Here is a 24168-nt window from a genome sequence, read left to right on the forward strand (position 1 = left end):
CACTGTTTGGGTCCCCATGATGCTTCATTCACCCCATTTACTCTCTGCTTTCCTTTCTGGTCATGGTCATTCCTTCCCACAAACCTGTGCTTCCAACTGGTTACCTGTTCGTCCTGTGGGAATCCTTTCTTTAGTGTTGGGTAGGCCAAAAAGTTCAGTTGTGAGATGCTACAGAATGCCCAAATGAACTTTTTGGCCAACCCAATGTTTGTTGTAGTGAGTGCATCTGTGATGGAGACAAATTCTCTCAATTTTTACCTGAGATATCTTTATTTCATTTTCACTTGTTAACCAAATTTTTGCTGAATATAGAATTGTAAATTGATAGTTTGTTTTCTTCATACATCCATTCAGGGCTTCATTCCATCATCTCCTGGCCAACATTATTTGTGATGAGAGGCCAGCCATTAATCTTATTGTTGCTGTCATTTAGTTGCTAAGTTGTGTCCAACTCTGTGCAACCCTATGGACTGTAGCCCACGAAGCTCTTCTGTTCATGGGATTTCCCAGACAAGAATACTGGAGCAGGTTGCCATTTCTTTCTCCCAGGAATCTACCCTACCCAGGGATTGAACCCACGTCTCCTGCATTGGCAGGCAGAGTCTTTACCACTGAGCCACCAGGGAAGCCCCACTCTTTCTGTAGCTCCCGTGAACTGAAGTCTTTTTCTCCTCTGGCTGCTTTTACAAATGTCTCTCTCTGTCTGTAGTTCTTAGTAGTTTGATTTTAATGCTGCTACATGCAGTGTCTTTGTATTTGTCCTACTTGAGATATATTGCAGTTTGGGGATCTGTAAGCTAATGTCTTTCATTTTATCTATAAACATTTGTGTATGTATCTGTCTGTGTATGTAAGCTATAAACATGAATTTATTTTGATGTCCCCACCTCTAATCCATGACCACATGGATCATTCTGCCCCCTCTCCTTGTTTATTTATAACTCCTCTTGCAGCACTGATGCACCTGGCCTTCTGTTATTTACTTGCCTACTTATTCAATTCCAACATACTCGTATCATGGTTTCAGAATTGTTAACGTGTATTCCCATGGGGGAGAACTTTATCAGCTAGAGCGCAGTGCTACACACAGCTCTTTTGCCTTCAGTCTGATGGAATCTACTCATTTCCAAGGTGAGTGAGCTCAGCATGTTGTGCCGCTACCCCTTTCAGTGAGGTTACTGCACGCACTGATATACTTAAATTCTCATGCTGCACTTCATCCTGGGGTCTCCTGACCTTCTAAATGGTCTTTTTAAAATTTATGTACATCAGTGTTTACGCTCTCTGGTATAAAGTTCTGTGGGTTTTTGCGAGTTTTTAATATGTCATATCCACCATTACAGTATTAGAAAGAATAGTTTCACTGCCCTAAATTTCCCTGTGCTTCACCTCTCCTGCATCCACCAGCACCACCTCTACTTCAGACCTTCCACCAAATCCCTGGCAATCATTGTTTACTTTCGCTGTAGCTTTGTTTTCCTGGAATATCATATAATTGGAATCAATGTATGTAGCTTTTTCAATCTGGCTTCTTTCACTTAGCAATATACAACTTAAGATTCATTCACATCTTTTTGTGACTTGATAGCTTTTTCCTTTTTATTGCTGAATGATAATTCCATTCAATAAATGTAATGCAGTTTATTCATTATCCTATTGAAGGACATCAGGGTTGCTTCTAGTTTTTTGAAGTTATAGATAAAGCTGCTGTAGATATTCACATTTAGGTTTTTGCATAGACATAAGTTTTGAAGTCAGTAGTGTAGCCACCTAGGAGTGTAGTTGCTGGTCATGTTGTAAGACTGTGGTTTTGTAAGAAACTGGCAAACTGCCTTGTAAGACAACAGCTCCAACTGTAGCATTTTTCATCCCCACCAGCAATGAGTGGGAGTTCCCAGTGCTCTCTAGCCTCACTAGCAGTTGATATCATCAGTTGCTTATTTTGTCCATTCAAATTTTGTCTGTTATGCTACCTCACTGTTGTTTTAATGTACATTCCCTAATGAAAAATGATGTTAAGCATCTTTCCATATGTTTACTTTTCAACTGTATATTTTCTTTGGTTAGGTGTCTTCCTATCTTTTATGTTCTCTAACTTTTGAGTTTTAAGCGTTCTTTGTAACTTTTGGATACCAGTGTTTCATCAGATGCATGTTTGCAAATATTTTCTCTCAGTTTGTGGCTCATATTTTCATTCTTAGCAAGACTTTCACAGAGCAGAAGTTCTTCACTTTAATTCTCAAGTCTCAGTTTAATTCTTTAAGTCTCACTTGTCAAGTATTTTCTTTCCTGGATCATGCTGTTTGTGTCCTATTTTAAACATCATCACCAAACCAAGGTCATGTAGATTTTCTCCTGTCTACTTCAAGAAATGTTAAAACTATGCATATTATATTTATCTCTGTGGTTCATTTTGAGTTAATTTTTGTGTAAGGCATAAGGCCTGTCTCTAATTTTTTGGTTTGTTTTTGTATTTGAATGTCCAGTTGTTCATTTTGAAACATTTATTGAATGGCTATACTATCTCCGTTGAATTGCCTTTGTGCCTCTGTCAAATGTCAGTTGACTATATTTGTGTGGGTTCATTTCTGGATCCTCTATTTTTTTGCATTGATCTTTATACCAGAGAGTGTATACTATGCAGGGTCTTTTCCAGTGAGTCGGCTCTTCGCATCAGGTGGCCAAAGAATTGGAGCTTCAGCTTCAGCATCAGTCCTTCCAATGAATATTCAGGTTGGATTTCCTTTAGGATTGACTGGTTTGATCTCCTTGCAGTCCAAGGGACTCCCAAGAGTCTTCTCCAACACTACAGTTCAAAAGCATCAATTCTTCAGTGCTCAGCTTTCTTTATAGTCTAACTCTCACATCCATGCATGACTACTGGAAAAACCATAGATTTGATTATATGAACCTTTGTCAGCAAAAAATGTCTCTGCTTTTTAATACACTGTCTAGGTTTGTCATAGCTTTTCTTCCAAGGAGCAAGCATCTTTTAATTTCATGGCTGCAGTCACCATCTGCAGTGATTTTGGAGCCCAAGAAAATAAAATCTGTCACTGTTTCCAATTTTTCCCCATCTATTTGCCATCTAGTGATGGGACTGGATGCCATGATCTTTGTTTTATGAATGTTGAGTTTTAAGCCAGCTTTTCACTCTCCTCTTTCACCCTCATTAAGAGGCTCTTTAGTTCCTCTTCACTTTCTACCATTAGAGTGATATCATCTGCATATCTGAGGTTGTTGATATTTCTCCCAGCAATCTTTATTCCAGCTTGTGATTCATCCAGCCTGGCATTTTGCATGATATACTCTGCATAGAAGCTAAATAAGTTAAATAACTTTTATCTGTTATATAACTGATATCTGTTTACCAACAAATCCACTTTGGGCTTTTGTTTATTTTCTTGGTTATGGGTCACATTTGCCTGCTTCCTTATGGGGGAGGATTTCTCCCAGCTTTACTGCCCTGGCCCTGCCTTCATCTGCATCACTGCAGTGCATCAGGGGAGGCCCCAGAGAAAGAAACAGAGCCTTGCATGACGGGGGCTCCTTGGAACCCAGTATCCCTCCCACCAGCCCAAGGGCAGGTGCAATACAGGCGTGCATGCTTAGCCACTCAGTCGTGTCCAACTCTCTGGGACCCCATGGACTGTAGCCCGCCAGGCTACTCTGTCCTTGAGATTTTTCAGGCAAGAATACTGGAGTGCGTTGCCATTTCCTTCTCCAGGAGATCTTCCTGACCCAGGGATCAAAACTGCATCTCTTGTGTTTCCTGCTTTGCAGACAGATTCTTTACCCAGCAGGTGCAAAGGGCTTGTTACAAATCCTTCCACTTTATAGGAGGCATGCTCCTCCTCCTGCCCCTCCCCCTGCCCCTCCTCCTGCCCCAGGCACAGGTGAAACAGCCACAGGTCCCTCTGGTCCTGGGAGGGCTTGGCTCTTTGTGGAATTCTTTTGGGTTTCTTTGTCTTCAGCTGTCTGCTGTTTTCTAAAATTCTCATGTTGCTTCTCCAGCTTGCTGTCCTTATTCAGGTGGGAGCCACAATCCGCGCCCTAATCAGAAGCAAAGGCCTTTTCCTCCCTGTCCTCCTTGCCACCCCCAACTCACCACTGTCTCTTTGGCTAGAGCTCAGATAGCTAGTCCACTCTTCCACAAAGGCATGGCCGTTGTCTGGAAGCCCTGTGGGTTTTTGTAACTGGCACATGCCCATGGGGCAGACAGATGTGGCAATCACTCAGCACTGCGTTTCTGTTTCTGATCTGCGCGACCGTCCTCCTCATCTCCAAAGCTCAGATTTGCTTTTACAGTTTGCCTCAATCTACGTATCACTTTTCTGCTGTTTCCACTGAACCGGGGGCCCCTAAGGGCAGGGCCTGTGTGGGCCTTAGATCTGACTCTCCAGGGTCCAGCACCAGGGCTGGTTGATAATATGAACACAAGTTGGACTCACGGACGAAGAAACAGATGGCGGGGAAACTCCTCTCCCCACCCCTATCCCAAATCACAGCCCCCAGGGGACACCAGCATGTCCAGGGCCTCCTGCACCCCCCACAGTTGTAGTGCTCACAGCCTTGACCTGGACAAGGCCCTCCATGTGTCTCCCTGGTGGGGAAGGTGGCCAGGGCTGGTGGGCACTCTCCCTGGACCTGATCAACCCCCTCCTGCCACTGGCCCATCCTTCTCACAACCCCTTCAGGCCGATGCTGACCAAGCAGTGGCCCCTCCCACGCAGTAGACAAATGATGGAGGGCAGCTTTGCATTCTCAGCTGCCAGAAAAAATGGCGGGGCTGGAGCTGAGGGCGTGGAGAATGGGTCAGGAGGTTACCCCCGCCCCCAGAGGACATCCTTTCACCCTAAAGGAGTGCATTGTCCCTGCCTTAGCAGACCCCAGAAGCTGCCTACCCTGACCTGGGTGAGGCCCATGATCCCCCGGTCAAGGAGGATGTCAGAAGGCACTTCATTAGGGGAGGAGGTCCTGCCTCAGGACCCCTGTGGGTCCAGCAGCAGGAGCGGGGGCCAGGCAGGCGGGCGGAGAGAGACTGGCAAGCCAGGGGAGCCCCGCCCCCTCCACTCAGATTTGAGTTCTGCTGGGGCCCCGTCTTGGTTGACTGGTGACCTGCCCCCATTAGAGGGGGCAGAGGCCACCACCTCATGCACGATTTCGCCCCCTGCCCCCATTGCCACAGGAGAGTGCCTGTGCTGTCCCACACAGGCCCTACCACCCCAGAGCTGAGTGCTGTGTTTCTCCCCAGGGAAGCGGCTGCCACTCTTTTCTAGCCGGCTTTGCTTCTCCAAGGAAGAGAAGAACACTGTAAAACGAGCACCCCGAGGTAGCCCCACCTCCCCTCTCAACACGGGGAGGGGGCTAGGAATCAGCACCCCCATGGGCCAGGCCACCAGAAAGGGCCGTGGAGCCTATAGCCGGGCCGGGTTCCACTGCAAGCTGGAGTGTGCAGCAGGAGGGTGGTCCTGCCCAGGACACAGTGTCTGGGAGGTGGGGGGAGGCAGTGGTAGGGATGCAGTCGTGAGCACCTGCTAGATGCAGGATGTTTCCCCAAGCCTGGGGACCGGCAGGAGTCACACTGCAGCCCTACTGGGAGCTGCTCCACAGACATGGCCAGATGGCAGGGGTTGAGAATAGGAAGAGAGTAGGGGCGCACAGCAACAGGGCAGCACAAGCAGACTGCCTGGAGGAGGTGACAGCTCATGGGTGAGAGATGGCTGGGCCCATGGGGTAGAGGGCACCACGGCTGGCTTCAGCCTTCAGAGGGGGCTCAGAGGGTGTAAAGGGGCTCCAGGGTCACTACAGGGGTCAAGCCAGAGTGAGCTTACCCTCACTTAAGGCCCAGGCCTGGGCAACCCAGGGAGGATGCCCTCAGGGCCCAGTCTGGGCTACATGGGGGCGGGATGACTTTGAAGCTTGACCCTGCCCACTTCAGCTGTCCCCACCCCACGGGTGCCCCACCCACCCCTGCCTGGCCTACTGGCACCTGACCATCCTTGTCCTGCACTCACGCTCATCACTCCTTACCTGCAGAGATCAAACCCTCCAAGGACAATGTCGAGACCTGCACCACCCCTGGCTGCGTGATGGCAGGTAAGCCCGCCTCCCTGCCGCGTGTTGCCCTGGTTAGGGGGGTGGCGGTGATGGTGGTGTAGGCACTGCCCAAGGCCAGGAGGAGCCACACACACATATATACACATATGCACACACATATATACACACATATACACACATGCACATACCTACACATATACACATACACCCATATATACACATACACACACACACACACACACACACACACACAGCGCTGGTGCGCAGACCCAGCTGTGAACATAGGCAGGGACTCCTCTGCAGGTGTCTCATCCCCTGTGCCGCCCAGGAAGCCACTCCCTGCCCGCTGAGGCCCTTGTGACCACAGCAAAGCTAGCACAGGGACCCCACATGCTCTTTTTCGCATTTACAGAAAGAAGATCACACAAACACACACTCTCGAGTTTTCTCCCAGGAATTCATCTTAAAATTGGGTGCCATGTGCAGCTATGTGCAAATAAAACTCAGTGAAAATGGTACAAAGAAACACTAGTGTAAGAACTCAGCAATGTAATTCTTCGGCCCACACTGGGGCCGTGGAGAGACCCCTGTAGTGCTGTCTCCTGCGACGTCCCGGCCACAAAAAGCAGAAGGTGAGGGAGGGTCCTGGGTGGGGTTCCAGCCTGGCCAGCCCAGCTGAAATCATCCCACCACTGTCCCTACCACTTGGGGTTCTGGGGGCAAAGACAGCCCTCCAGCAGGAAATGAAGCCCCGTGGTAGATGACAGCCACCATCCCCCACAGACACAGTGACCCGTTACAGGGCTCTGGGGCAGGGCCAGCATTGAGCACTTGCTGCAAGCCAGGTGGGCTCAGACCACCAGCATTGCAGATTTGCAGATGTGGAAGGGGAGGATCAGAGCAGTCACAGGGGTCCAAGGTTGTGTGGCTGATAACTGGAGTCCCTAGAGCTGGGGGCTTCCCTGGTGGCTCAGACAGTAAAGAATCCACCTGCAGTGCAGGAGACCTAGGTTCAATTTCTGGGTTGGGAAGATCCCCTGGAGAAGGAAATGGCAACCCACTCCAGTGTTCTTGTCTGGAGAATCCCATGGAAAGAGGAGCCTGGGGGCTACAGTCCATGGAATCGCAGAGTCAGACACGACCAAGCAACTAACACACTAGAGCTGGAGCCCCTGCTTACAACTGCCCTGAGGTCCCAGGGTGACTAACGCTCCCAAGGGCACTTGGCTGTGACTGAATATCTAACTGCCCATCGGGCTGTCCACACCGGGTCTCCCTTTGCAATCCCTGGGGACGAACAGCTGCCAGGATCCTCCAGAACATGGACCCATCCATGGAGCCGTGTAACGACTTCTACCAGTACGCATGCGGGGGCTGGCTGCGGCGCCACGTGATCCCTGAGACCAACTCGCGCTACAGCGTCTTCGACATCCTCCGGGATGAGCTGGAGATCATCCTCAAAGGTGAGCACAGCCTCCACCACAGGGAGCAGGGAGACGGCCAGCAGAGCCCTCCTCACCCAGCAGGCTGGGGAGACGGAGTCCCTTGGGATGAAGCCTCACCCTGGGCTGGGACTTTGACCCTTCCCCCCCACCAGCAGTCACCTGAGGCCTCTGTTTGGCTTCTCTGCCCGCAGCGGTGCTGGAGAACTCCACCACCAAAGACCGGCCGGCCGTGCAAAAGGCCAAGATGCTCTACCGCTCCTGCATGAACGAAAGTGAGTGGCCAGTGGGGCTGCCCTGCCAGGACCCTGTTCTAGGACCCCACGGCCCTCGGCAGAGCAAGGGACAGGGCACCACTCCAAACTCACCTGGGGGGACCATGTGCCCTGCCTCCCCCATAGGGTCCAGCCTTCCTGCAAGCACGGGCTGACTGCCAGCTACCCAGAACCAGCTCACCCCCTGACCCTTGTGGACGACATGTGTTCAGGCTGGAGGGAGATAGTGAGGGATGCATGTGTGTGCATAGATGTGAATGTATATCTATTGTGTGTGTGATTCTGTATATATGCGTGTGTAGGAATGTGTGTGTATACATTTGAATGTGAATTGGTGTATGTCTGTCTGTATTTATGCATTTGTGTGTATGTGTGTATACATATATATGTGGATATGTGTATTTAGTTTTTGTGTGTGTCTGTGTATGTGTGTGCGTGTGTCTATATACATACGCCATGTGTATGTCTTTGTGTGTATAGGCATACGTGTTTGTGTGCATGTCTTTGTATGTTTGTGTGTTTATGTGTCTTTGTATGTGTATGTATGTATATGTATATGTGTCTGTGTGTCTGTGTGATTTGTGTGAATATGTGCATGCCTGTGTGTATGTTGGGGGCGTGTTGGGGGATTTCTCGGGGCGCTGGTCCCTATTAAGAGGATTCACACACTTGGGCCCCTCCGGCCATCTTCCCTTGGCCACCTGCCATGGAGCTTTCAAGCCTAGCCCGTGCTTTTGGCTGCTCTGGGGACAGTTCCTCGGTGCCAGGGCTCAAAGCTGGCTGTTTCCCCAGGGTCTCTGGAAGGAGGGCCTTGCTCCTGGTGTACCTGAGAGCTGGACTTGTGGGGACCCCAGCATCATCTGGGTATCTCTGTGCAATCTCTGGCTGGTGCACTCCCTCCTCCCATGGAAACAAGAGGTCACCTGATCTGGTCTGGCCAGCACCTGCCAGGTGAAGGCGGTGTCCTCGGTTCCCACATGTATAGAGTTTCTGACCTGAGAGACCAAATCTTCAAAAGGACAATGCCAGACTGAATATAAAAGTACAGGTGTGACCCATGGCCTGCAGCCTGGTGGCCAGTCCATTACCTATGGGAACCAGCCCAGGAAGCCAGTGCCTCTTGTCACAACCGACCCGAGACTGCCAGGACTCCCTCAGTTTTGAACCTGCTCTCAGCTTGGGACCCAAGAAAGCAAGCCCAGTGTGCCCTCACCAGCCATGTGGGATACCATACTTCTCACTCCCCCAGTCCCTGGCCCCCCTCCCCCTGGACTGCTCCCCCACCAGCCTGCTCTCAAGCCCATCCAGATCAAGTGGATGGCCAGTCCCTCCCAACCCGGAGCCTCTGCCTACTCCACAGGCCTCTCTGTTCCCACCCACACTGATTCTTGACCCAGGCTCTCCCAAGCTTCCTGAACCACCCCACTGGGAGGCTGTGCGTCAAGCTCTGTCGGCAGTTCAGCCACCCGATGCTGGGATTGGAGGGCTTGAGGACTTCTGCACCGTCGAGTTGGTCCCCCACCCCTGCCCAGAGTGCTGCCTGGGCCTCTTGAGTCCCGCCTGCTCCAGGTCACAGCCCCCAATACCCTCGTCCTGGTGGTACCTGGGCTTTCATCAACCCTGGTCCCCTCCCCACCTGTGTCCTGTCTCTGCTCTTTCCAGGGCCCCCACATGTCCCACTCTGCAGTGTCTGTGTAGGGAGGGTCAGACATAGTGCTGGGTGTCAGCATACCTGGGTGTGCAGCAGGTGTCACACACATACACACACCCCTCGGGCATCAGGTGAGTGATCACTCCCTCCCCTTTCAGGTGAGATAGAGAAGCGAGACTCACAGCCCCTGCTGAATATCCTGGAGGTGGTGGGAGGCTGGCCAGTGGCCATGGACAAGTGGAACAAGAGCGTAGGTAAGGCAGGGCAGGTGGCCCTGGGCCTGGGGCTCCTTGGAGCCGAGGCCTTCTAGGCCCGAGCTGGGGAGTGTACAGCAGCTGCTAGCGGGCTCTGAGTGGCCAGTCCCTTCCAGCTCTACAGAGCAGCATCCCTTCCAGAGCCCTAAGGAGAGACCCAGGGCTCCAGCTCTCAGGGCAGGCTCTGCTTCCCACACCGTTGTTCCCTGTGGACAATGTGGGGAAGGGCGACCCCAAGCCCCACTCCAAGGCCCACTAGTGTGCTTTCTGCCACAAGCCAGGGTCTCCTACACCCCCGAGTTCTGGGATTCCCCATCAGACGAGGGGCTGGGCTAGACCCCAAGGCCGGCCGGTCTCCAGCATGAGGCGCTGACCCTCAGGCCCCCAGTGGGAGCTGGAACAGCAGCTGGCCGTGATGAACGCACAGTTCAACCGGCGGGTGCTCATCGACCTCTTCATCTGGAACGACGACCAGAACTCCAGCCGGCACATCATCTACGTACGAGCCAGGGGGCCGGGGAGGCGGGGCTCCACAGGGCCGGGTGGGCCTGATGTGCTCCGGGGCCCTTCTCTCATCCACGCCTGCAGTACAGGGACCAGTGCCAACCATCTGGGTTTCTGGGACCCAGGTCCTGACCAGGAGTAAGCCCATGTGCTGAGCTGGTCTTCGGGACACTCTGTCCAGGCCTTTGGCACCAGCTCAGAAAGTCTGACCTCAGACAGCTACCACTGGCCACAGCTAGAAGGCCACAGAGGACCCGTGTGGAATGTGCCCTCACTTTGGGGGGCGGGAGAGGGTGCCCAAGGCCGTGCAGGTGGGCCTCCCCTCAGCCCACCCACAGTCCAGCCCAGGGCAGGAGTTGGGGCTGCATGCATTCCACATGGAACTCAGGTTCCTGCCAGGCACAGTCTGGGGGAGGGGCGAAGCTGGGGACCTAGCTCCGTGCCCAGGTTCCCATGCTCTGTCTGCAGATAGACCAACCCACCCTGGGCATGCCGTCCCGAGAGTACTACTTCAAGGAGGGCAACAACCAGAAGGTGAGTCAGGGACTGCCTGATGCTGGATCAGCCCGGTACCCCCGGCACTTTCCTGTCTGCCCCCTCTGCTCCGGGTGCCCCCTGCATGTCACTTGAGGGCCCCCTGAGGCCCAGCTCCCTGTGTGTCTGCCCCACCCTTGTCCCACAGCTAGCCTTTGTGGGCACCTGCATTGCTCAATCCCGGTGCTGAGGGCTGGACATGCAGACATGGACCCCTGTCTTTGTCACTGTTGCAGGGGTGCCCCTGGACCCCTGGCGCCAGGTTTGGCAATCAGCTCAGCCCTGCAGCCCCGAGGGGCACACCCTGCCCGCCCCCTTGTCAGGGCAGAACTAGAGTCCATGCGGCCAGCTCAGGGCCTGTAGAGATCTGAATACAGCCACCAACTAGGCCTGCTTGTGCATGCAGAAGGAGAGAAATGGGGAACCAAATAGTGGCGAGGACCGGGCCAGTGAGGGGAAGAGGGGGAAGTTGGAGAGGAAAGACTGGGAGTGGGCTGGGAAGGCAGGAGATGACATGACCCATGACCCGGAAGCAATATGGTGGGCCTCCCGCAAGAGGCAGGCTGTGAGCTAGACTGTGAAGGATAGGACCAGCCAAGAGAAAGGACAAGGGTGACCAAAAGCAGGACCTGTGGAGGGGTCATGGAGTGGGAGATCAGACCAAGGAACCCAGCTCAGAGCAGCAGAGGCTGGAGCATGTGGATGGGCTCACACCTGGCAGCCAGGGAGCAGAGGCCACCACCACTATCCTCTGGGCAGTAGCCCAGCCTGACACCAAGCAGCTGGGAGGAGAAGGCCTCTGTGGTTCCTGCCCACAAATGATGGGCCACAAAGAAGGTGGGTCCAAGACGGCGCACGTCCTCAGGACTGATTCCCAGTGCCCAGCTGAGGCCAGCCTGGTGGGGCAGCCCCCCTGAGCCCTGGGCCTTTTCCAGCACCTACTGTGTGCCCCGCACTTCACACGTGGCTATGCGGTCCTCTGGATTAGGTCTCAGGCCCTGGTCACACACAGGAGGGATGGAGTGGGAAGCCCGGCCCTGAGTGCCTGGTGCGGGTCACACAGGCACCATCCACACAGGGCTCGCAGCCACCCACCCGGGCTTGGTGGGGAGCGTGAGCCCCAGCGCTGAGGGCCCTGTTCTGGGAGGCACAAGCCGTCTGGAATGCCTGCCCGGGTGAGCACCTGAGGGCTGCTCTCTGTCATATGCCCACCGCACCCCCACAGAGAGCACCGTGGGGGCCATGGCAGCCGAGGCCACCAGACTTTGTCCTGCGTCCTTTGGCCCAGGTACGGGAAGCCTACCTGCAGTTCATGGTGTCGGTGGCCATGATGCTGCGGGCGGACTTGAACCTCCCCGAGAACAGCGGCCTGGTTCAGGAAGACATGGCCCAGGTGCTGGAGCTGGAGACGCAGCTGGCCAACGTGAGGCCGCGCCCCAGGTGGGCGGTGCGGGGGGGTGCCACGCCGGCCCCCGTGACCGCCCGCCCTGCCGCAGGCCACGGTCCCCCAGGAAGAGCGCCATGACGTCACCGCCCTGTACCACAGGATGGACCTGGAGCAGCTCCAGAACAGCTTCGGTCTGAAGGTGAGCCCCGCCCCCGCCCACCCACCTCTCCTCTTAGCCTGGATACACCCCCCTATAGGGGCCGAGGGACCCCCCACATATGCCCCCCAAGAAGGGCCATACACCCCCAGAGAGGGGCTGAGGGACCCCCCACATACACCCCCCAAGAAGGGCCATACACCCCCCCGAGAGGGGCCATGGGATGGGACCCCCCCACATACGCCCTCCAGGAAGGGCCATACACCCCCTTGAGAGGGGCCGTGGGACCCCTAGATATACCCAACACGGATACTTCCACACCAGGACAGTCTAAACCTCAAGACACCCCCAAGAGGGGCCTTGGGACCCCTAGATACACCCCCACCCCCAAGAGGGGCCGTGGGACCGGTCACTCAACAGGGACACCTTCACACTGGAACAGACACCAGCTGGCTATCTCCGGATGGAGGGGCTGCCCTCCCATGAGGTGGCTGCTGCAACGTCCCCAGTTTTCTGAGCGGGAAACAGCCTGAGAGGGGTTGTAGACTCACCTGGATGAGTTGGGCAGACCCCCACCTGGGGCTTTCTGTCTCCAGGCCCAGCTCAGGACCCCCACTGTGGCCAGACCCTCCAATCCTACCCTCCCCACTGGCCAAGCTTCATGCTCAGCACCAGGGGCTGGGGAGAGGCAGCCCAGCCTAGGAAGAGAGGAGATCAGCTTTGGGCCCTTCCCCACCCCCAACTCACCCAAAGCCTGCTCTGGCCACCCTGAGCAGTCAGAGGGGCCTCCCCCAGGGGGAGGAGGGACAGGAAGGCCGTTCTAGCCATTGCCAACTAAAGGTGGCAACTGAGGCCCAAGTCAGAGGGAGGAGGGTGCATGCAGCTGGGGACAGAACCAAGTCAGCAGGAGGAAGGCAGAGGCAGAAAGCTCCTTCCTCTGACCAGAAAACCTGAGTGTTTGGAGCCACAGAACATGAGGGGACTCAGGGAGCAAGAGAGGAGGACTTGGGGAACAAGACAGGACTCAGGAGAGGCCCCACCCAGGGCTCTGAACCTGGTGCTCTGGAAGGCCCCATGGCACCCAATCCTACTCTTCCTTCCCGGCTCTCAGCCATGGCCCGCTGTGACACCCCTCACCCACAACCCACTCCCCAGCGGGCATTTTCAGGGCCAGCCCTGCTCTGGCACTAGCTCCATCCATGAACGAAGAAGGCAGCCCTGCCTGGAGCTCAGGTCAGGAAAAAGAGAGGTGGCCTGCACAGTATGTCAGAGGGCCACCAAGGTGGGGACAGAGGTACAGTGTGTGCTGAGGTCCTGAGGCCAGGGCTGCGGGATGTCTGGGGGCAAGTGGAGGCCAAGGGGGAAGGGTGGACCGTGTCAGGCCTCTGGGGCTGTTCTGAAGGCTCTGGCTGTGATGGGACAGGACTTGGCTCACAGAGAAGAGGACTGGCTGCTGAGGGCACAGGGAGGGGAACCGAGGGCCAGAAGCAGAGAGACAGGTCAGGAGGCTCATGCACAACCCAGACAGGTGGCAGCCTGGGACCATCGGCAGCAGAAGTGCCGAGAGACCTGGCTTGTGGGTTGATTTGGGAGAGAGATGGGGCAGGACATACAAATGCACTCAACACGGGAAGTGAGAGGAACAGAACTCAAGATGGCCAGAAGTTGCCCAGGAGATGGCCCCAGAAGAGCAGGGGGCATGTCCAGGAACCCAGAGCTCAGAATGTCTGGATGATAATGGGTTTATAAAGTTTAGAACTGCCACATGTGAGCACATCCACTCAGCCCCCATCCTGCTCTTCCCCTGAAGCAGCGCTGTCCTCCTCCCACCACACACTCGTACCGGCTGCCCTGTTCACATTCCCTGGGCGAGCCAACATCTCACCTCACCGGGGCAGCAGCGACCTCCCACTCATCCTGATTGCTGTACGATCGACCCTGAGAACACACAACAGTTTGTGCATCTTTTCTACTCTTGCTGCACCTCTGGGTCAGTTCCAGTTGAGGACTTTTCTGAGTGATGTTGCTGCATTCATTCTCTTGCATGTCCTTTAGCACACACACGCAAGCATCTCTGTCAGGCAACCACCCAGGGGCACAGTGGCCAGGTTGTAGGACACAGGTCATTCCAAAGCCATCATACCCATTTACACTACCCAACAGGAGTGAAATGCTCCCTCTGGTGCTTGGGTGTGCCCATTCCTTCCGTCCTAGCCCGTCCAGGGATGTGCTGTGGAATTCTGAGTTGGATTTGATGTTCCCTGAACTACTCCACACCATCTGGCCAGCGATGACCCTCTTTTCCTAAGTGTCTGTTCAAGTCTCTTCCCACCTCTGCCTTCTTCTTGCCGGTTTTTAGTTCTTTATAGACACTGGATGTGATCCCCGGGCCAGTTTCTGTGTATCGAATGTCTTCTCCAACAGGCAGCCTGATATGTTACTCTCATACTGGTTCTTTTTTATTAAGGAGGTTTAAAACAGTCCAGTTTATCAATTTATCAAAGTTGGATGGATACTGTCTCTCTGTCTAGCGTTCTTTGCATTCTGCTTAAGAAATCTTTGCCTGTCCAGGTCGTCTAGGTCAAAGTCTACCTTGAGGTGATTTTACTTATTTATTTCTTTTTGGTTATCCTGGGCCTTTGCTGCTTCGAGCAGGCTTTCTCCAGTTGCAGGGAGTGGGGGCTGCTCTTCACTGCAGTGCGCAGGCTTCTCACTGCAGTGGCTTCCTTGCTGCGAAGCGCAGGCTCTAGGCTCGCCGGCTTCAGTAGGTGCAGCACATGAGTTTAGCAGTTGCAGTGCATGGGCTTAGTTGCTCCACAGTGTGTGACATCTCCCCAGACCAGGGATCGAACCCATGTCCCCTGCACTGGCAGGATTCTTATCCACTGCACCACCAAGGAAGTCCTGATATTTTATGTAGAGTGAGAAGGAATTGTTTCATTTCCTCCCTGTGGCCATCCGGATGATCTAGCACCATTTACTGAAAAGACCCCCCTCATCAGCCCCTGCGCTGTGTGCCGCCCTTGTTAAAGCCTGAGTGTCTTTGTGCGCCTCTGCGTGCGTGTCTGTGTCTGTGTGTTCGCACCTGCGTGTGTTATCTCTGAACTGCCTTCGGTTCCACTGGTCTCTGTTTATTCACAGCACCCACTGCCTTTGTTGCTACAGCTTTATGATAAGTTCTGATGTCTACCAACTCTGTTCTTCAAGATCAAATTGATTATTCTTGAACTTTTACATGTCTTACAAGATTCAGAGTCAGCTAGCCAATTACACACACACACAGACACACACACACACACACAAAGCTGCTGAGATTTCCATAGGGATTGCTTCAAATCTAAGTGTCAGTTTGGAGGAAGGTCAACATCTTTACAAAGTTCAATCTTCTGATCCATGAACCTTCCATATACATTTACTTTTATATATTATGTTTTCTCTTGTTTCAGTAAGTTTTATAGTTTTCTATGTCAAGGCCTTACATATCTTTCAATAGATTTATTCCTAGGTTTTCTAAATATCATTGCCAATGGTATAATTCTATAATATGTCTTGTGTGTTCCTGGTATATATTAATAAAAATACTTTGTATATAGCAATTTTACTCAAAGTATGTAGTAGTTCCAATAGTTTATCCTTTCATATTTTATATACACAGAATCATATCCTTTATGAAAAATGTGTTTTTCCTTTTCAATCCTTACGATTTTATTTTTTTTCTTATCTTATTGAACTGTCTACGACTCCTAGCATAATGCTAAAGTCATGACAGTAGATACCTTGTTTCCTTCCTGATCTCAGCAGGAAAGCTTGGTGTTGCAAGCTTTCACTTAATTTTGCTTGCTGTGGAGTGGGGTTTTATTTGTTGTCACTGTTCCTGTTGTATTCATCATTCGGTCACTCAGTCATGTCCAACTCTTTGCAACACCATGGACTGTAGCACGCCAGACTTCCTGTCCTTCACCGTCTTCCGGAGCTTGCTCAAACTCATGTCCATTGAGTCAGTGATGCCATCCAACCATCTCATCACCTGTCGTCCCCTTCTTCTCCTGCCTTTAACCTTTCCCAGGATCAGGGTCTTTTCTAATGAGTTAGTTCTTCGCATTAGATGGCCAAAGTATTGGAGCTTCAGCTTCAGCATCAGTCCTTCCAATGAATATTCAGAATTGATTTCCTTTAGGATTGACTGCTTTGAGCTCCTTGCAATCCAAGGGACTCTTAAGAGTCTTCTCCAACACCATGGTTCAAAAGCATTAATTCTTTGGTACTCAGCATTCTTTAGCCTGTTGTATAGATCATTTCATTAGATTATGGAACTTATCTCCTATTCCTAATTTGCTCAAAGTCTTTATCATGAACAGATAGTCCATTTTTAAACAACTTTTCCACCTCTACTTAAATTACCATGTGATCTTTCTTCTGTATTCAGTTATCATATAGAATAACACTGATTTGATTTTCAAATGTTACACCACACTTGTATTCCTGGAGTAAATCTAATTTGGCTGTGTTGCATTATCATTTTATATTGGTATGGATGAATTATAATTGCATTTTTAAGTTTTTTTTTTTTTTGATGTTTTGATGTGAACCATTTTTTAAAGTCTTTATTGAACACACTACAATATTGCTTCTGTTATATGCTTTGGTTCCTTGGCTGGGAAGCATGTGGGATCTTAGCTCCCCAACCAGGGTTTGAATCCACACCCCCTGCTTCCGAAGGCAAAGTTTCAACCACTGGACTGCCTGGCAGGTCCTTAGCCTATTGTTTTCTTTTCTTGTAATATCCTTATTTGATATTAAGATTATTCTTCATCTCATAAATCAAGTTGAAACAGGTTTTTTCTTTCTCCCTTCTCTGAAAAGTTTGAGTGACATTGACAATATGTCTTCCTTAAATGTCAGTATCCACAGGAAAAGCCAGATAAGTCTGGAAAATTCTATGTGAAAATATTTTAATTAAATATCCAGTTTACTACCTTTGTATGTCTTTGGGCTTCCCAGGTGGCTCAATGGTAAAGAATCCATCTGCCAATGTAGGAGACGCCAGAGACATGGGTTCAATCCCTGGGTTGGGAATATCCCCTGGGATAGGAAATGGCAACCCACTCCAGTATTCTTGCCTGGAAAATTTCATCGACAGAGGAGCCTGGCAGGCTATAGTCCATGGGCTCCAAAGAGTCGGGCACAACTGAGCCATGCACACATCCAGATTATTACACATAAAACTTTTTTTCTGTTTCTTCTTTTGTCTTTGCTAAGTGCGCTTTTCCAGGAATTCTTCCATTGTACTTGAGTTTTTTCAAATATATGGCATAATCTCTTCTCACCATTTTTAGGCTTGCGATAATGTCATCCACCCTTTTCTGATTCTGATTACCTGCACTTTCTCCCTGAAAAAGTGAACATGTTAGCCAGTCATGTCCAACTCTTTGCAACCCCAAGGACTGTAGCTCCTCTGTCCATGGAATTCTCCAGGCAAGAATACTGGAGTGGATTGCCATTCCCTTCTTCAGGGAATCTTCCTGACCCAGGGATCAAACCCAGGTCTCCCTCATTGCAGGCAGATTCTTTACCATCTGAGCCACTAGGAAACCTGCCTTCTCCACCAGAATACTCTCTGGTAGGGGTGGGTTTCTTGGATGCCTAAGAACTGTGTCTACCTTTCCACCTCCCCTTCTTTCTCCCCATCCCTCTGTCCCCAGGGATTTAACTGGACTCTCTTCATACAATCCGTGCTATCCTCTGTCAAAATTGATCTGCTGCCTAATGAAGAAGTGGTGGTCTATGGCATCCCCTACCTCCAGAATCTTGAAGGCATCATCGATGTCTACTCACCCAGGTAGGGCCAAGGAAGGCCCCAAGAGGCCTCGGCATCTTTCCCCCGCTCTCTACTCCTCCCTAACAGCTCCTTCTCTCAGGAAAGGATCCAATAAAGCATCACTCTGAGGCGTGAGGGACATGATGGGGGTAAATGCTCGTGGCCAGTGGAACTTTATATTAGAGATGCAAACCCCTCCTTGAGGCATCCAGGGGCAGGCAGGATGTATGTGGGTGTCATCTTGGATGTGTCCTCCACCACCCTGAACTCCCTGCTTGGTGTGGAGCCTGCTGTCCAAGGGCCGGAAACCTCATCCTCTCCCTGGGCAAGCACCACCCACCTGTTCCATCCACTTCCCTGTGCCTCCTATCCTAGGACCATGCAGAACTACCTGATTTGGCGCCTGGTGCTGGACCGCATCAGCAGCCTGAGCCAGCGGTTTAAGGAAGCGCGTGCAAGCTACCGCAAGGTGAGTGACACCCCACCTCCGTGCCTCTCCCCACATGCCAAACCTGGCCTGCCACTTGTCCCTTTATGACACTGACCACCTGCCATGGGCCAAGCACCAAAGTCCACCCTGGGGTCAGAGCCATAATTGAGGCTAATGAGACACTGATCCTCTTGGGCCAGCTGAACAAACCTTGATCTGCTCTTTAAAACCAACCAGTAAGATGCAAAGGGAGTGGATGAGGGCAGGGAGGGCCTCTCCATTAGACAGTAGAGACCTTCAGGCAAGATGACCCAGGCATGAAAAGACTGCGGCCAGATTCCCCAGGAGCAGAAACAGCCAGTGCAGAGGTCTTGGGGCAGCAACCCCAGGATCACATGGGGGAAGGAGGGAGATGAGGTGGGGGACCGGCAATTGTGGGCCAGAGCAGCTCTCAGGTCCCACAGGCACTGAGAGCCCCAGGGGTGTTAAGAGTGGTAGCCAGGTTGGGGCAGCCAGGCTGGAGACACTAGCAGCCAAGCTGGGGAAGAGAGTGGAGCCTGAAGCTCAGTGGAGAGAGGCTGAGTCAGAGTGCTTTGGGGTCAGGAGACCCCACAACCCTGAAGTGTGGGCCCAGATGCAGGGCCAGAGTTCCAGGCTGGCCAGGACTCAGGGCCGGAAATCTGACAGGGGAAACGTTTCCATCTTGTGCTCTGTGTCCCCAAAGACAGCAAACATTCTCACTGCCACTTTGGAGATTGGAAAAGTATAATCAGGCAGTTCCCTGGTGGCTTAGACGGTAAAGAATTTGCCCGCAATGCGGGATACCCAGGTTCAGTCCCTGGGTCAGGAAGATTCCCCTGGAGAAGGAAATGGCAACCCACTCCAGTATTCTTGCCAAGAGAATCCCATGGACAGAGGAGCTTGGTGGGCTGTGCCCTGTGTCCCCGAGGACCACAAGCATTCCCATCATCACTTTGGAGATGGGAAAACGGAGCCCCAGGCAGCTGGCAGCTCACGGTTGAGCTAGACAAGGCCTCCAAGGTCAATGCCACCCTGTGCTTTGGGTGGGGCTGGACTCCTGGAGAGCAAATAGTCAGGCCAGGAACAGGGGACAAGGAGGGCCCCCGGCCTCCATAGGCCGGCCTGTGCCGGGAGCCCCACCCTCCAAACCACACACTGTCTTCCCACCCCTGGGGGTCAGGGTTCAAAGGGAGTGTCTGAGTTCCCCCATGTGTCCCACTGGTCCCTGGGCACCCTGGGGCCGAGGCCAGGGAAGTAGGTTTTGGTAAACGTGATGACGACATGAACCATGCCAGGCACTCTATGGCACGACGGTGGAGGAGGTTCGCTGGCGGGAGTGCGTCAGCTATGTCAACAGCAACATGGAGAGCGCCGTGGGCTCGCTCTATGTCAAGGAGGCCTTCTCCGGTGACAGCAAGGACGTGGTGGGTGCTCCACGACCCATCCTGGGCCCAGGGCAGCCTCCCTGCAGGGACCTCCTGGCCCCTGGTCAGGGGGTCCTGCTTGTCCAGCAGGGCCTGTGCATACTGGGGAGCACATGTTTGCCCCAGTGCCCTGTCACACATGGGGATTCGGGGAAGTTGTGCCCCCTGTAGGACCCCTGATGGCCTGCCTGGGAGGGGGGAGAAGTTGTACGAGGCATGAGTCCAGGGCCCGGCAAGCCCCTGCCCAGGAGGTCGGAAGGTCCACCCTGGACAAAGCGCCCAGGGGGTTGGATCCTATCCCAAATCCCCTCCACATTCAGAGGTACCAGCCCCCTGCAGAGACCCAGTGCTGGCCCCCCCAGGCACCAGGGCCGTGCACTCCTGCAGGTCAAAGAGCTCATTGACAAGGTGCGGGCAGTGTTCGTGGACACTCTGGATGAGCTGAGCTGGATGGATGAGTCATCCAAGAAGAAGGCCCAGGAGAAGGTGGGAAGGAGGCCAGGGAGGGCAGCCCCAGTGTGAGGGCCATGGGGTGACCATCACCACACCCACTTCAGAGAGAGGACAATGAGCAGGGGGTGGGGCTCACTCAGGAAGGGGCTTTGGACAGAGATGAGGCACCCCCAGCAAGGGGGGGAGGGTGGTGGGACGGCCACGGCTGCAAGGAGCAGGGGTCCCTCTGGGCCCGTGTGACAGAGGGCAGCGTGGCAGCTCGGCCCTACCCCCACCCCAGATCCCAGCTGGCAGCTGGACGAAGGTCAGTGGTGAAGGTCAGTCTCCAGTCAAGCCCTTTCACGTTCTGTCCCCATTAGCCTCCCCCCAGCCTGCAAGGAAAGCCAAGTCCCTTAGCCCCTAACCCATATGGTAGGGACAGAACCAGGATGCCCATGGCAGGGTGGGCATGGATTGGCCCCCTCTCCTACCCAGGCCATGAACATCCGGGAGCAGATTGGGTACCCTGACTACATCCTGGAGGAGGGGAACAAACATCTGGACGAGGAGTATTCCAACGTGCGTGTTCCAATGGGGCCCCCCAGTCCACCCCCAGGCCGGGGGCCCTCGAGAGCCCCACCTGTCCCCTCGCCCCAGTCCAACCTGCCCCTGAACCAGCCCAGGGGACCTTCGTTCCTCAACTACCAGGGGTGGACCCCTCCTAACTTAGTCATCTGGCCATGTGCCAGGGCTCCAGTATCACCTTCCGTTACCAGTGAGGAAACTGAGGCCAGGAGGGTCTCAGATCTTGCCCAGTAAACACACAGAGAGCCAAGGTTGGCCCTTAGTCCACCTGCACCCAGAGCCTGTGAGCCACGTGCAGGACTGCCTGGCGAGTCCTGAGGCCAGTCTGCAGCCGTCCTTGACCTCCCTTCCCCGCCAGCCTCTCGAGGACCCCGCACAAATGTCCAGAAATGACCACCTCTCTCCTATAGCTGAACTTCTCAGAGCACCTGTACTTTGAGAACGGACTGCAGAATCTGAAGGCTGGCGCCCAGCGGAGCCTCAAGAAGCTTAGGGAGAAGGTGGACCAGAACCTGTGAGTGGGGATGGTGTGGGGTGGGGGATGGGCCAGATGCCAGGCCAGCTGGGGAGGGCAGTGGTCTGACTCCGAGCCCCTTGTGCCTGCCCTCTGCTTGTGGGGCTCCAGGAAGAAACCAGGTGTTCAGACTGGCCCAGACCCAGCCCTGGCCATTGGCATTGCTGGACCCGTGACGTGACCGCTGTGCATGCGTCAGAGTGGGCTTTGGTCAGCCAAGTAGAGGGGCCTGGAGTTAAGGCCCAGGAGAACTGGGCTCTGAACGATGCACCTGTCTTCCACAGCTGGATCATTGGGGCTGCCGTGGTGAACGCCTTCTACTCTCCAAACCGAAACCAGATTGGTAAGTTCCCTCTCCACCCTGCTCCTCTAGTCCTGCCCTCCCGCCTTCTGAGCCTTGGTTTTTCTCCTCTGTAAAATGAGAGGGTCATAACCTCTACCTCCCCGGCCGTGGGGTTAAATGGCAGGACCCCTCGATGTGCCCGCCCAGAGCCCAGCACACAGGTGTGCTCACCTAAAGCTTACTCTATCTCCCCCCACCCCCCACCCCCCCACAGTGTTCCCCGCTGGGATCCTCCAGCCCCCTTTTTTCAGCAAGGAGCAGCCTCAAGCCTTGAACTTCGGGGGCATCGGGATGGTCATCGGGCACGAGATCACCCACGGCTTTGACGACAATGGTGGGGGGCTGCCCGGGGCGCTGAGCCGCACCTCCAATCACACACTCACTCCTCCCACCACTGCCTGGGGGACCCCCCCAACCTGCTTCCAGGGTCCTCAAGCTGCTACCCAGGGAGGTTGGCCTTCCCCTAGGACTGGTCCACCCAGATCTTCTGAGGGCAGCCCCGAACCCCCAGAGTGCATGCACTCCCTCCCTGGGGTTTGGAAAGTTTGGACATCACAGCAAGGGTCACTAGTCACTAGTCTCCTGAGAGAGACCCCAGGCCCTGACCTTGGGGGTGGCGTGGACACCACCAAAGCCTTCTGTCCCCCAGGGCCTGAACAGCCCCCACCTGGGGCCCATTCTCTGCTCATGTGGCTCCAGACATGGGGATTTCAGGAGGGCGTGGGGGCGAGGCTGGCGCTGGGCAGGCTGGGGATCATGGGTAGCCTACCCCTCCCCTAACCTCCGTTCAGGCCGGAACTTCGACAAGAATGGGAACATGCTGGACTGGTGGAGCAACTTCTCTGCCCAGCACTTCAGGGAGCAGTCAGAGTGCATGGTCTACCAATATGGCAATTACTCCTGGGACCTGGCTGATGACCAGAATGTGAGCGGCCACCGCTGGACCATGCCGCAGCCTTGGCCTAGGGGAGGGCGGAGGAGGGCAGCCCAGGCGCTCCCCCCAATCCTGTCTCCCGCCTGTAGGTGAATGGCTTCAGCACACTCGGGGAAAACATTGCCGACAATGGAGGGGTGCGGCAGGCATACAAGGTGGGTCCAAGTAGGGCCCCCCAGAGGAAGTGGAAGGGAGTGGTCAGGCCCAGGCAGGTACAGGCCCCTCAGTGTGGCAGGGACTGTCCCCTGCCCAAGCCCAGGTGTATCCTGGGACCCTTCTTCATCTGACGGGAGGCAGCAGAGCCCTGGGGGAGCCTGCTGGCCACAGGTGGGCAAGTGCTATAGCCACTTGGCCCTCACTTCACTCCACTCTTAGCTGAGGCCTCTGCACTCTGCGGAGACCACTGTCCATTGCCAAATAAGACAGTGACAGTCACTGCACAGCTTCCAGCCTCAGTGACACCCCTGCACTGACAGCCTTGGGCACTAGGTGTCAGGAGCTCATTTGTGGGGCAGGTTGCCTGGGCAGTGAGCCCCCACAGAGCCCAGCCAGGCTTTGTGCTCAGATGGTCCCTGGGGTGCTCAGAAGCTCCACGCTGCAGAGGCAGGACCCTCACAAGGGGAGGCCTGAGAGCCAGACCTCCATTCTGCCCCAAGCCAAGGAGCAGGAGTCCTGACCAGGCTGGTGCTGCCCCCGGGAGGGCAGGCCCTGGCCCAGCACCCGTTTGGTGCCTGCAGGCTTACCTGAAGTGGGTGGCAGAAGGCGGCAAGGACCAGCAGCTGCCAGGCCTGGAACTGACCTACCAGCAACTGTTCTTCATCAACTATGCGCAGGTGGGAGTCAGTTCCCCACCCACACCCTCCCCAGTTGCCCCCACACCCACCACTGGGAACTGGCTCCCACTTCCTATCCTCGGTGAGCTCTCACTACAGGGTGCCTCCAGGGACACTGTGGGCTGGCAAGCTGGGCAGAACCGGAACTAATGGGCCAAGAGGGCTTCCTGGAGGGAAAGGATGTCAGGGGAGCTGGGGCTGGGGAAGATTCAGATGTAGCTGTTGAGGGAAGGGGCAACCGGCTGCCTTCTCTCTCCCCACCCAAGGAGCAGGGGGTCCTGACTTAACTCCTCTGTGCCTAGAGGAAGGAGACTACACTCCAGCACTGCCACAGCCCTAGGGGAGCCCCACCTCTCCGGGCCCTTGTTGGGACATGGCGGGGGGTCATCCCCTCTGGTCCTCCTTACCCCTGCATCCCACCTCCGCCCCTTCCCCAGTTCTGCAGCCACGCCCCTCATGCGCCCACAGGTGTGGTGCGGATCCTACCGGCCAGAGTTCGCCATCCAGTCCATCAAGACTGACGTCCACAGTCCCCTGAAGTACAGGCAAGTGACCCTGGCGTCCCCGCGC

General features: G+C 54.2%; 1 protein-coding gene across 3 annotated transcripts in view; it reads left to right on the top strand.

The window, feature by feature from the left end:
* The window catches only part of MMEL1 (membrane metalloendopeptidase like 1), a 39155-nt gene that overhangs the window by 12485 nt on the left and 2502 nt on the right, over positions 1 to 24168 (top strand). The window contains exons 3-23 of one of the 3 annotated variants that reach the window (XM_070768353.1): positions 5255 to 5332; positions 6040 to 6099; positions 7362 to 7523; positions 7697 to 7777; positions 9587 to 9682; positions 10063 to 10181; positions 10655 to 10720; positions 12009 to 12143; positions 12217 to 12306; positions 17967 to 18103; positions 18458 to 18551; positions 19829 to 19957; positions 20345 to 20443; positions 20885 to 20968; positions 21385 to 21488; positions 21773 to 21831; positions 22046 to 22165; positions 22623 to 22756; positions 22855 to 22920; positions 23503 to 23598; positions 24036 to 24143. In XM_070768353.1, coding sequence (XP_070624454.1) covers positions 5255 to 5332; positions 6040 to 6099; positions 7362 to 7523; positions 7697 to 7777; positions 9587 to 9682; positions 10063 to 10181; positions 10655 to 10720; positions 12009 to 12143; positions 12217 to 12306; positions 17967 to 18103; positions 18458 to 18551; positions 19829 to 19957; positions 20345 to 20443; positions 20885 to 20968; positions 21385 to 21488; positions 21773 to 21831; positions 22046 to 22165; positions 22623 to 22756; positions 22855 to 22920; positions 23503 to 23598; positions 24036 to 24119 — 2093 coding nt within the window. In that variant the 3' untranslated portion in view covers positions 24120 to 24143. The remainder of the gene's footprint in view (positions 1 to 5254; positions 5333 to 6039; positions 6100 to 7361; positions 7524 to 7696; positions 7778 to 9586; positions 9683 to 10062; positions 10182 to 10654; positions 10721 to 12008; positions 12144 to 12216; positions 12307 to 17966; positions 18104 to 18457; positions 18552 to 19828; positions 19958 to 20344; positions 20444 to 20884; positions 20969 to 21384; positions 21489 to 21772; positions 21832 to 22045; positions 22166 to 22622; positions 22757 to 22854; positions 22921 to 23502; positions 23599 to 24035; positions 24144 to 24168) is intronic. The other 2 variants (XM_019976055.2, XM_070768352.1) reach the window with 2 other exon arrangements.

This window comes from Bos indicus, chromosome 16, assembly GCF_029378745.1.
Source record: "Bos indicus isolate NIAB-ARS_2022 breed Sahiwal x Tharparkar chromosome 16, NIAB-ARS_B.indTharparkar_mat_pri_1.0, whole genome shotgun sequence".
In the NCBI taxonomy this organism is placed as follows: Eukaryota; Metazoa; Chordata; class Mammalia; order Artiodactyla; family Bovidae; genus Bos; species Bos indicus.